The 12,544-nt window shown below is 48.1% G+C and overlaps 1 protein-coding gene across 13 annotated transcripts in view; it reads right to left on the reverse strand.

Moving 5' to 3' along the window:
• Positions 1-12,544, reverse strand: part of LRRC7 (leucine rich repeat containing 7) — a 369,343-nt gene that overhangs the window by 123,881 nt on the left and 232,918 nt on the right. For all 13 annotated transcript variants that reach the window (XM_030571824.1, XM_030571822.1, XM_030571820.1 and 10 more), the window contains one exon: positions 10,505-10,579. In XM_030571824.1, the coding sequence (XP_030427684.1) occupies positions 10,505-10,579 (75 nt within the window). The remainder of the gene's footprint in view (positions 1-10,504; positions 10,580-12,544) is intronic.

Below are 12,544 nucleotides of genomic sequence, written 5' to 3' on the forward strand. Positions count from 1 at the left end.
TTTGTTTCTGTGTTCTTTGCTTTATGATTACAAGTAGTTAATTCAAGCACAGATTACTTCCAGGTATGCAGGAAAGGGGATAATAGTTTCATATTTATTAGCATTTAAAAGAGAACTTACATTTGATCATTATTAAAATACAGATATAAAACATGGATACGCAGACCATTGAAAAAATAAATTACAATCCTTTGAATTATGGTATTAGAAGAATTCTGAAAATATCATGGATAGATAATTAACCAACAAAAAAGTATTGGAGATAATAGGAACTAAGAAAACGCTTGCCAGATGAATGAAAACTGTATGAAAAGAAATATTTGAGTTTAGGGCACCTTTTAAGAGATTCAGTGCAAGGCATGTTTATGGGCACTGGAAGAGACAATTGATATACAAAGAACAAGGCAGAAAAAACAGTTACCTACCATTCTTAACTGTTGTTCTTTGAAACGTGTTGCTCATGTCCATTCCATTCTAGGTATGCGCATGCCCACACATGCAGTCGTCAGAGATTTTAGCCTTAGTGGTATCTGTAGGGCCAGCTGTGGCGCCCCCTTGAGTGCCATGCTCATGCAGCGGTATATCAGGCGCTGCCAGCCCTATGCCCTGTCAGTTCCTTCTTGCCAGCAACTCTGACAGAGGATCAGGAGGGTAGGTAATGGAATGAACATGAGCAACACATCTCAAAAAACAACAGTTATGAGAGGTAGGAAACCATTTTTATTTTGAGTGCTTGTTCATGTTGATTCCATTCTAGTTGGCTCACAAGCAGTATCAATGGAGATGGGCTCAGAGTTCATGGTCTTGCAGCTTGCAGCACTGCTCTGCCAAAGTCAGCATCATCTCGAGCTTGCTGGATAAGTGTATAATGAGATGCAAATGTGTGGACCAGATAGTGGCCCTACAGATCTCTTGGATTGGCACCTGTGCCAGCAAGGCCACTGACAACGCTTGTGCCTTAAGTGTGCCATCACAGGCACCTTCACCAGCTCATAGCAGTAGCGGATGCAGGCCGTGATCCAGGATGAAATCCTCTGAGCAGACACCGCAATGAACAATTGCGTTGACTTATGGAATGACTTTGTTCTATCTATATAGAAGGCCAATGCTCTCCTGACAGCCAGGGTGTGTAGCCTGTGCACCTCATCTGACGCATGAGCCTTTGGAAAGAAGACAGGTAAGTATGTCCTAGCCAGTATGAAACTGGGAAATGACCTTGGGTAGAAACACTGGATGTGTTTGCAGCTGGACCTTATCCTTGTAGAAGACCATACAGGGCAGCTCTAAAGTAAGTGCCCTGATCTCACACACCCTGTGGGCTAACATTATCACAGTCAGGAACGAAACTTTCCAGGAGAGAAGCAGGAGAGAGCAGGAAGCCCCATAAGCCTTGACAGCACAAGATTCAGTTCCCAGGGAGGGATGGGATCCCAGGCCTGCAGGTATAGATGCTCCTAGCCTTTCAAAAACAATGCCGTCATGTCATAAGCATAAGTGAAGATCGACCTGCCTTGGAATGGAGGATAAAAAGCCAAGTCAGCGGCCAGGTGGACCTTGATCAATGACAGGGACAAGCCATGGAGTTTGAGGTGCGGCAGATAATCCAGGATCTCCTGCAGCCAAGCCTGCTTGGCCTGAATATGCTGTTCCGAGGCTCAGCACATTAACCTTTTCCATTTGGCCTGGTAAGTAGCTCTGGTGGAGGGTTTTCTGCTACCCGGCAAGACCTGCTGAACATGGGCCAAGCATACCCGTTCGTCCATGCTTAGCCATGCAGGAGCCAAACCATCAAGTGCAGTGCCGCCAGGTTCGGGTGCAAAAGGCTGCCGTGGTTCTGGGACAGCAGACCTGGCCAGTGGGGCAGCTACAGAAAGGCTCAGCACCGTGCCAAACCAGTGCTGGCGAGGCTACATGGGGGCTATTAGGATAATTCTCACTCTGTCTTGCTTGATCTTCACAGCACTGGAAGGAAGGCATATATCAGCACCCCTGACCACAGAATGAAAAAGGTGTCCATTCATCTGGATCCAACAGAACACATGGCACTTTCTGTTCTACCTGGACACGAATAGGTCTACCTGCCGGTCCCCCACCTCTGGAAGATTATGCTGCCCGCCTCAGATACAGCAACCACTCGTGGTGAGATTAGAAAGTCCTACTGAGGTGATCTCAGACATTCCTGGTTTCAGGCAGGTGTGCAGGTATCAGATGGATGGCATGCCACACACAAAAAACCCAAAGGAAGAGAGTTTCTTGACAAAGGGCTAAAGACTTGGCACTGCCTTGCCTGTTGATGTAATACATTGCGGTGGTATTGTCTGTCAGGATCTGCACCACCTTGCCCTTCAGAAGGGGCAAGAAAGCCTGGCAGGCCAGGTGAACCGCTCTGAGCTCCCTGACGTTGATGTGGAGGGCCAGACTGTCCCACAATCAGCATCTCTGGGTGCTTATCTCACCCAGGTGCACTCCCTAGCCAAGGTCCAAAGCATCAGATACCAGGGTCAGCGACAGGGTCGCAAAGGGGACTCCCTCCAACACTGACCTGCGGTCCAACCACCAATCCAGGAACGACTTGATGGGGTCCAGCACCCTGATTACCTAGTCTAGGTTGTCCCTGTTGAGGATATAGACCGACACCAGATACGCTTGCAGAGGCCGGACATGGAGCTGAGCATGGCTGACTATGTATGTACACGTGGCCGTGTGGCCCAACCACCACAGGCAGGTGTGAGCCATGGTGAGTGGGTGGTTCTTTACATAGGAGATCAGATCCAACATGACCTAAAAACACACTTCTGGAAGAAAGCCTCTCGGTTGTACGGAGTCAAGAACCGCCCCAATGAATTCTCTTAGCTGGACCAGTATTAAAGGTGGATTTTTTCTCATTTATTAACAGTCCCATGTTGCAGCAGATGAAACACACCAGATCGAGGTTTCTCTGCACTTGTACTTTGATGAGCCAGATGTCTCAGCTAAGCAGCCATTGGCGCCATACATTTTGTGAACACCCTCGGGGCTAATGAGAGGCCAAAGGGCAGCACTGTGAATTGAAAATGGTATTCGCCCACTATGAACTGGAGGAAACATCTGTGACCTTGGAATATGGAATTAAGCATCCTTCAAGTCAAGGGCAGTGTACCGGATCCAGGGAGACCATGTGAAACTTCAAACTTTCTGAGAGATTTGTTGAGGCGATGCAGGTCCAGAATGGGTCTGAGGCCCCTTTTGCCTTCAGGATTAGGAAGTAGCGGGAATAAAACCCTTTTCCTTTCATGTCCCGAGACACCTCCTCCACCGTCCCAAGGTGCAGGATTTTCTCAACCTCTTGGACAAGGAGTTGCTCATGAGAAGAGACCCTGAAGAAGGATGGGGAGGGAGGGGCAGTCAAAAATTGCAGGGTATAGCCCTGAGATACCATGTCCATCACCCGGCTATCCAAAGTGACCCACGACCAGGCCGAACGGTGGGGATGAAAATAGTCAAGGAAAGAACAAGATGGATCCAGAGAATTGACTGGGGTGTCGCTCTTGAGCATATCTTCCAAATGAGCACTTCTGGCCCTGGGATGCTTTTCAGGGCCAAGCTGCATGGGTGAACGAAGGGCATCTACAACGGAAGCTCATATTTCTATCCCTTCCCCTTGCGGGTCACTGACAAAGCTGCCAAGGCGTTGGTGGTGGGGGTGGCCAGAACTGCTTCCATGCAGACTGCAGCGTATGTATGCCCAGCAAGCAAAGGATGGCCCAAGTCCTTTAACCCATGCAACCTCACATCAGTCTGCTCCAAAAAGAGACCGTTCCCATCATATAGGATGTCCTGCATAGAGGTCTGCATCTCTTGGGACTGGCCAGTGGTATGAAGCCAGGAGCTGCACTTCATGACCACTGCCGATGTGACCACCCTAGCTGCCAAGTTCCACGCGATCTGGAGAAAGCACCTAGCCACCGTGGTGCCCTTCTCCACCAGGATGCTGAATTCCTGGGCCAGACCCTGAGGGAGGGACTCTTTGAACTTATGAAAGGAGTATCATATGTTAAAATTGTACCTGCCTGTAAGCCGGTCACGTCGGAGCTCGCCCCTCTCAGGCACGGCGGGGAGCCAGGGCGCCTCCTAGCACGCCGCAGTCTGGGTAGGCTTAGCCCCTCTGCAGGTGCTGAGGGGGGTACAGTGTCTGCAAACAAGGTAGAGCCCCGGCCCTCTGGCCGGGGTCGGGACTCTCAACGTAAATAAGCCCCAGCCCTTGGGCAGGGCGGGGCAGTAGCAGTTCAAGCGCAGGCCTCTAGCAGGGGCTGAGCAAACACAGTATCAGCCCAGGCCCTTGGCAGGGCGGGGCAGTAAAAGTTCTAGTTAGCCCTGGCCCTTTGGATCAGGGCAGAGCAGTGGCAAAGTCAAAGGGGGCCCAGCCCTTGGTTCGGACGGGGCACCAAACACAAGTCTAGTTAGCTCTGGCCCTCTGGATCAGGGCAGAGCAGTGGCAGAGTCAAAGGTGCCCAGCCCTTGGTTTGGGCGGGGCACCAAACACAAGTCTAGGTAGCTCTGGCCCTCTGGATCAGGGCAGAGCAGTGGCAAAGTAAACGGGGCCCAGCCCTTGGTTTGGGCGGGGCACCAAACACAAGTCTAGGTAGCCCTGGCCCTCTGGATCAGGGCAGAGCAGTGGCAATAGGCGGGAAGAGGGGGAGTCTGCCACCCGGTTACAGGTGGCAGGGGGAACGCAGGCCCTCCCACTCCACTGCGTTCCAGCCCGGGGCCCTAGCAGCGGTCAAGACCCGCTGCGGTCAGTGGGGATCCTGGCCGCAACACACTGACATGGGTTCGGGCTCTTCAGGAGCCAAACCAGGGTCGGCTATCCCACTTCCAACCTCCCCCTCTCTGGGTACCTGGTCCTTGCCAGCATCGTCTGGGGGGTCCCAGACCATGGGCTCCTCCGGGTACCGGTCGTGGGGAAGCTCAGGCCACTCCTCGGGGTATCGGGCACACGGCAGATCAGGCCGACGTTCCTCCAAGTACCGGGTCTGAGGCAAGTCCAGCCAGCGCTCCTCTGGGTAGTGGGAGCGGTGCAGGTCCGGCCAGCGTTCCTCTGGATAGTGGGCGCGGGGCAGGTCCGGCCAGCGCTCCTCTGAATAGTGGACGCGGGGCAGGTCAGGCCAGCGCTCCTCTGGGTAGTGGGCACGGGGCAGGCTGGGCCCGGCGGGAGCCCGGGCACCAGCGACTGTCCTCCCCGGCAGCCTGCCTCCAACTGAGCGCTGGGGCCTGGTTTTTATACTTCCTGTCCCGCCCCTTGACTTCCGGGGGGCGGGGACAGGCAGTGCTGACTCCGCCCACTGAGGCACCTGCTCTGGCTCGTCCCTCTCAGGCGCGGCAGGGAGCCAGGGCGCCTCCTTACACTGCCCAAGAGAGCCTGATGGTTTGCCACCCAGAATTGCAGGCTGGCTGTTAAATAAATTTTTCTCCTCAAAAGGTCCAGTATTTTTGGGAGTTGAATTAGTGTGCCCCTGCTTCTTTTCTGCCCTTTTGGAGGTGGGAGGGATGGACAACGGGGTTTGCTAGAGGGCCTTGGAAATTTTCAAGACCCCATCATGCATTGGTAGTGCAACGTGTGCCAGGGTAGAGGCTGAGAGGACACTGAACAAGGTGTCTGCCTGCTCAGCCATCTCCTCCATCTCTAGGCCCAAGTTCTTGGCCACCCATTGCAGCAGGGCCTAGTGTTCTTTAAAACTGTCGGGCAGGCTAGCTCTTGAGGGTCCCGCGACTGCCTCGTCCGGGGATGATGACAATGACTGTACTGCCAGGGAAGGCATCATCCCCCGTGGGGGAGGATAGTTTTGGAGTGGGCACTGTCTCCTCTACCCCGATCTCTGAGTGAGTCTCACCCACCGAATCCAGTGCTGCCGGTACCTCCAGCTGTTGCTCCGAGGTGGCAGTAGATGAGCGGTGCAAAGGGGACATTGTCATCACCGGCGTGCCCAGGCACTCTAATATGGCCACTGCACTCGCCGTGCTGCCAAGGCAGCGCCAGAGATGCTGGTGCAGCTTCAGGTGCCCAAACGCCGATGGGGTCTTGGCGAGGGGCTGAACTGCCCTTCTGTGCCAGTGGAATCCCCTTCTGGTAACCACAGCAGAACTGTCGACGCCTCTGACTGACTGCTGAGCGTCGATGCCAGAGACCAGTGTTTGGAGTGAGAGGATCGCTGCCAGTATTGAAGGGACCAGTGCCGAGGCAGACCGGAATCACAACGGGGAGTGCTCCCTTGGGGCAGAGGACCGAGATCTCCCACCAAGGCGATGACTGGTGGGAGGGCGAACAGTGCCTGTAGTACGGAGACTTGCACCTCCTCCTAGGCAATCTGCGTCAAGATGGCGGGGACTGCAATTGCAATGCTGGTGATGGAGGGTGAGCCCCAGAGGATCTGGGCTGTGACATCGGAGATCTAAAGTACAGAGATGGAGAGCACTGCCTTGTCTTGGAGGATTGGTGAGGCTCCATAGCCCCCTCAACGGTCTTAGCAGCTGGCTTGCCCTCATAGGGAGCCTTTGCTGCTTCCTGTGGCACACGCTGGTGGAGGCCTCTGCTTTCTCAGCACCGGTGAAGCTTGGGAAGGCATCAATGCCACCAGAAGTTTGGGTCTCTACCACTCCCAAGAGTAGGTGGTGAATCCTTTAAGGGGCTACGGGCCCTGACTGTGGAGGCACGTCTATGTGGCTCCGGAGTGGCAGGGAGGCCCGAACTGGGTCCTTTGCCTGATGCCCCATGCCCTTTCTTGCCCAGTGCTGGGAAGCCATGCTTCTTCGTTTTCTTTCTGGGCACTGGCAACAGGGGGCCAACAGGGAGCCAACATACTTAGGCAAGTCTTGGTGGGACAGCTCAGAAGCCGGACATAAGGCAGCCTCCATGAGACGAGCCTGCAAATGAATATCCCACTCTTTCCAAGTCCCTGGTCAGAAATTTTTACAAATATGACACTTCTGCTTCACAGGTGATTTCCCCCAAGCACTTGAGGCAGCTGCTGTAGGGGTCACTTAAAGGCCTTTTACAGTCCACACAGGGCTTAAACCCTGGAGACTGGGGCATGCCCCACATGGGGCAAATTATTCGCTGGGACTTTAACTTCTGACTCCTAACCACACTTAACAACTACTTAACATTAACTACTATAAACAACTATTTATGAAGCCCTAAGGCTCGAAGTCAGATGAGACGAAACCGCTAGCCCTTGCTACGCAAGGAAAGGAGTTCCGGCTACCCACCATGGGCAGGTAAGAAGGAACTGAGAGGGCATAGGGCCGGCGGCACCTAATATACTGATGCATGAGCGCAGCACTCAAGGGGGCGCCACAGCCGGCCCTAAGGATACCACTAAGGGAAAAATCTCTGAGGACCCCGCATGTGGGCACATGCACACCTAGAATGGAATCAACACGAGCAAGCACTCAAAGAAAAAGAAGCTCTTGGATAGACAATGTGGTATCCTGGGTGGATCAAAAGGATTATTCATCCATAAAGAGATTAGTAGAGGATTGTACAGAATGTCTACTATGGTTGCAAACTTCCAGTAATGGAGATGCCACATAAGAAGAAAGGAGAATGTAGGTGTCACTCATTTTTTAAGTTTTACTTCAGACCATGCTGAGCTACAGGAGTGGGAATTCAGGTGGGAAAAAGTGAAACAAAGAACTCTGAGATACATAAAGGGGCAGTCCCTGAAGAACAGGCAAAGAGTGAGGCAGAAACTCCTGGGGAACAGTCTGAATCCCACTCCTCAGAGGTATGGATGTCTGTAATTAGCTATGCCTACGTAAGCCTAAGAGTAAGACATATGTGTTTAAATCTTTTATTGTGTCTAAATCTCTTATTGTGTTAAAAAACCACCCACAGGGTACTGTAGTCCTGGCCCCAGTCTAAGAGTGGGAAAACTGCAGGATTCCTCCCAGGCATGGGTAAAAGGCTGACTGCTGAGGGAGGAGCACTTGGAAAGGCCAAGGAAAAGGTGCAGAGAGCTCTGCACTATGGCTGCATCTTATTGGATAGTTGTTCATTAATAGAGATTTTACATTTTACTCTGAAACACCCAGTACTGGCCACTGTCAGAAACAGGAAAAGGACTGTGTAGGCCATTGATATGGCAATTCTCACATTGCTAAGTCTGTGAAATGCATTATATGGTAAAAATGGAAGAATAGCTCAGCAAGTTTGGACATAATTTATCTCGAGATAAACCAGTAGGTTTCTACTGAATGTTTCTAAAAATGTATACAGGGTATATTACATTTGATCTCATAGCTGCCAACTTGGTTTTGACTTAGAACCTAGTCTAAGCAGTAAGGTTAATTAGCTTCCTAGTAGAGTCCTGTTAGCACAAATGACGTCCCTGTATATTAAGCAGTTGTGGCTGTTGTCTTGCTTGTTGGAAAAAGTGTGCGCCCCTTTAAGGACTAGAGAACTACAGACCAGGTAGTATGGGGATGCTGACCCAACCCCCTCAGATGACCAGAAGAGAGGGGAGACTATATAGGTTCATACCGGTGCAGGAAAAGCCATCTTTTACCTGGAGTAGCATCTACCCTCCCTCCTGTGAAAGTGGTGAAATACTGGGTTTTGTCAGGATCCGCTGTGGGTACTGCGCTAGTCACTCCTTTCTCAGAGAGCTGGGAAGGAATTTTTCTCTCACCGCCTGACTGGCCAAGATGCAGCAGGGTTGGGGTTTCTTTCACCTTCCCCACGCAGGTTCAGGGGGACTTAGTTGGGGCAAACATGAAAGGAGAGTTAGGCTATGATGGTGCAACTTATTATATAAACATGGGGCAGCGCATGTACTCTGTAATGAAAGAATACAGTGGTCAAATAAAATGGATTGGTAAAGTATTTAAAGAGATATCCTTTAAAGGTAAAGGAGCAGAAACGGGTGGACTCAGAGACCTAAAGCCCCCCTCCTGGAGAGTCCCCCATTAACCCTCATACAAGCGGGGGGAATGGTGAGGTCCCAGCAGCAGGTTGGCTGGGTAAGGGGGAGGGCTGACAGAAGCCACCTGGGGATATACTGAAATGATTATAGAATTACCTGCACTGTACACTTTTATCTGCCAGATACTCACAGACATTTAAGAATAAAGTTGTGACCTAAATAAACTACATCCAGTGTTTCCTGTACAAGCAGGGAAATCTTATTGCCAAGTAACTCAGCTTTGCAACCGGCCAGCTGTTCCTAGGATTGTTGGGCCTAGTAAAGAAGTAGGGGCAGAGGGTAGCTTCCCATCTCTGGAACACCATCATCACTCCTCAGTGTCTCTCACCAGTGTGAGAGAAATGGATTGGCCTGAGGTACAGAGGAGGAAACATTCTCAAAGTCCCTGTTCCCATTCCTGTTTTCAGTCCATTTTAGAGCGGTCAGCTGAGATTCTCTTTTCTGCACATACCATTCAATATCCCTGGATGAAACAATTGGGAATGAAACTCCACTTCCCTCACTGGATTATCTGCATTCATCGTGCCCCAGCTGGAGTGGAGAAGTTGATTTTACAGACTTAACTCTTGGAGAGGTGGCCACATAAAGACTATCTGACTGCACCTGAAAGATGCTCTCTGAGAAGAGACTGAGGTATCTGCAGGCACTGAGTAGATTAGTGCTGTGAGGATGTTTCTGACTCCGAGCACAAACAGACAGGGCCAGATTTTGGCTTAATGGGTACATAGTTTGAATTAGAAGTGTGCATGCAGGATTTGGTTCTCTAGATGTTACACTATATAGTGTCTTTGTGCCACAACAACAAAGCACAGAGTGAATCATGAGGAGATTCAGGCCTCAGATTGTACATGTAAGCCATGGATGTGTCTTCTCCTACATCAGGATGTATGTAAGACTCTGAGTATATTCAGTTTTTTTTTTCCTATGAGACCATTCACAAGTGTCTGCCCACTAAATAGGTCAACTGGGCTAGGTGGAATAAGAGGGGTTTTTTTCTTCAGAAGGTAGCACTGAAAGCCTACTGAGGTATCCCACTAGTAACTAAAGAGGGGATTTTCACCCTGACAAACAGCCTCTGGGGCAGTGCAATCCACAGTGCTCTCCAAGCTTCCATAGCCCATCTGTCATAGAAGTTATTTTCAGCTTAACCAAGCCCAGATGTATCAACATCCATTTTCCTTCCATCTGATAGGAAAACACAATAACTACCCTAGCATTCAAAAACACATATAGTTTAAGAAAATGACAATTTACAAATGTATGACCAAAAAACCAAATAAAGTGGAAATTTTCACATATTAAAACAAAATTCAACAGAATTATACAATGCTACAATATAGAGCAATATTTCCTCATTTCAGTATTATTGTGCAATAATGCAACATTTAAAATGTCTTGTTTTATTTCATAGCACATTCTATGATGGAGATCTCCATCTATTATTAAATGAAAATAATCCCTCTATGCGCGCACTCACGCTCACACTCACATACACATTCATTATATCTTACAAGAAAATAATTACATAATATAAATGTCCATACCCCAGGTAGCATCTGAAGTGAATTATTGTCCATCCACAATTCCTTTAGGTTTTGTATTTGTTCCAGAACTTCAGGCTAGAGAAAAAATAAATAGTGTAATCGACACGCTCATTAATTCTGTATTTTTTTAAATGGTTTCCCTGTCCTCCTTTGTTCTTTATTAATCATCTACATCAGACTTTCAAAAATAAAATTAATTAAGCAGTACAGTTCTTTAATTTACATACATTATTGTTCTTTATCAAATGGTATAGGAAATCTCAGTAGAAATGGATTCAAAGGCCTTAGAAGTCCTTGATGCAATTAGAATATTGTCAGCTGTCAAAATGTAATTTCTGAATGAAACAGAACAGAAGTCAGGACTGTGGAGCTTCAAGATAGATGTGTTGACTTGAAAGACTAGGTCTTAGTTTGGAGCTTAGGTTAAATTTTGCTTTTGGCATAATATACAGTCTTAACAGTGAGGGCAGCATAACAGTGTACACTTTGCTGAGCTACCGGAGCACTTAATGCACTTCTGAATTACCTATATCTCCCAAATCCTCATTCTTAGCAATAATTTTAAGGATCCATTTTTTTCAAGACTAGAAGACTTTAGTGATAGCAAGATCCTCTCTGAATATCATATGTCTCAGACATACTTCAGCTTTTTAGTCAAATTACTGCTTGCGGAAACAAAAAAATCAAGAATCAGCTTTATTAGCAGGCTTCAGATACTTGCATCATGTAAGACTGGGCAACATTTCATTCATGAAACTAACTTCATTAGCCTAATTTTTTTATTACACTTAAAACTAGACTGCTAAAATAGGAAATCTGTCTTTTTGTAGTATTGATTTTTGTACATTTTGCAAAAATTTTCCATCAGGAAAAATCAAAAAGAAATATTTTGTTTTGCATCAGTTCATGATATCGGAATATTTTGTTGCGTTGAACTGACCTGAAATGCTTTACTGCATTGCCCTGTCAGTGCACTGCCTTATGGAAGTTGTCATTCGGGACCCCATTCTCCCCTATTAGCCAGTGTCATAAGACAGGGCTTCTCCCCAGCTTACTACTACCCCTGCAGTCTTCTTTTTAGGCAGGCTTTTATTGTCCCTACTTACGCAAGCAACCAAAATCAGTTCCTCAGCTCATTCTTTGCTTCTCTGGCTTTCACTGCCTCCCACCCAGGGGACTCTGACACTCTTGCTTCCTGGATATGCCTTCTCATATCCAGCCCTTTGCTGGAACTCCCTCTAACCCTTTATAGCCCCAGGTGCAGCAACAAGGCCAGCTGGGAGCACTTCTTCTGCAACAGCAGAGCTGGACCTACTGCATTTACAAAGGCCAGCCACTCAAAATCAGCTAGGCTCCCTGGAAGACCAGGTGCACTATAGAAGTCACAAGAAAAAACATAGTCCAGCCAGGAAGCCTGACCCACAGGGAAGAATGGTACCAGGCCAGGGGCATAAGGATCCTGAACTACAACTCCCATGAGACACTATACCACAATAGGAAAATTATTCTTAATGTTGAGCTGACCCAAAACTGTTTCTGATCAGTTCAACAAACCAAAATAAAACATTTTGATTTTGGGAATGTAGAAATGTTTCATTTCATTCAAAATTCCAATTTTTTTTTAAATTTCCAGTCAGTGAAAAAATTTACAATTACAACTTTTTGTTCCTATTTGAGACAAAAATAAACGTCAAAATGTTGGAACTTCCCATAAGATGGAAATTCTGAATTTTGCTCAGCTCTGGTAGCATGCAGTTTATTTGTTGAGTGTAGATCTTTGGGGGAGGGGTCGGTGAAATTTCCTCAAACAGGCTGATTTTTACAAATTTTTTTTTGAGATGTAAAACCTGTTTCAAAGGTTTGAATCCATATTTTTTACCTGTGGAACTTTAAGAGAGAATGAGTTGTACAAACCACTTTTTTTTTTGCTAGAGACACATTTATAGTACATGAAAAGGTGAGTTTTATCTGAAAATGGATTGGGAGTGGGATGGTTATACAGTTTTGCTTCATCTCAAAGAACTATCTTCTATTAAATAT

The sequence above is a fragment of the Gopherus evgoodei genome, chromosome 8 (genome assembly GCF_007399415.2).
Source record: "Gopherus evgoodei ecotype Sinaloan lineage chromosome 8, rGopEvg1_v1.p, whole genome shotgun sequence".
NCBI classification, from domain to species: Eukaryota; Metazoa; Chordata; order Testudines; family Testudinidae; genus Gopherus; species Gopherus evgoodei.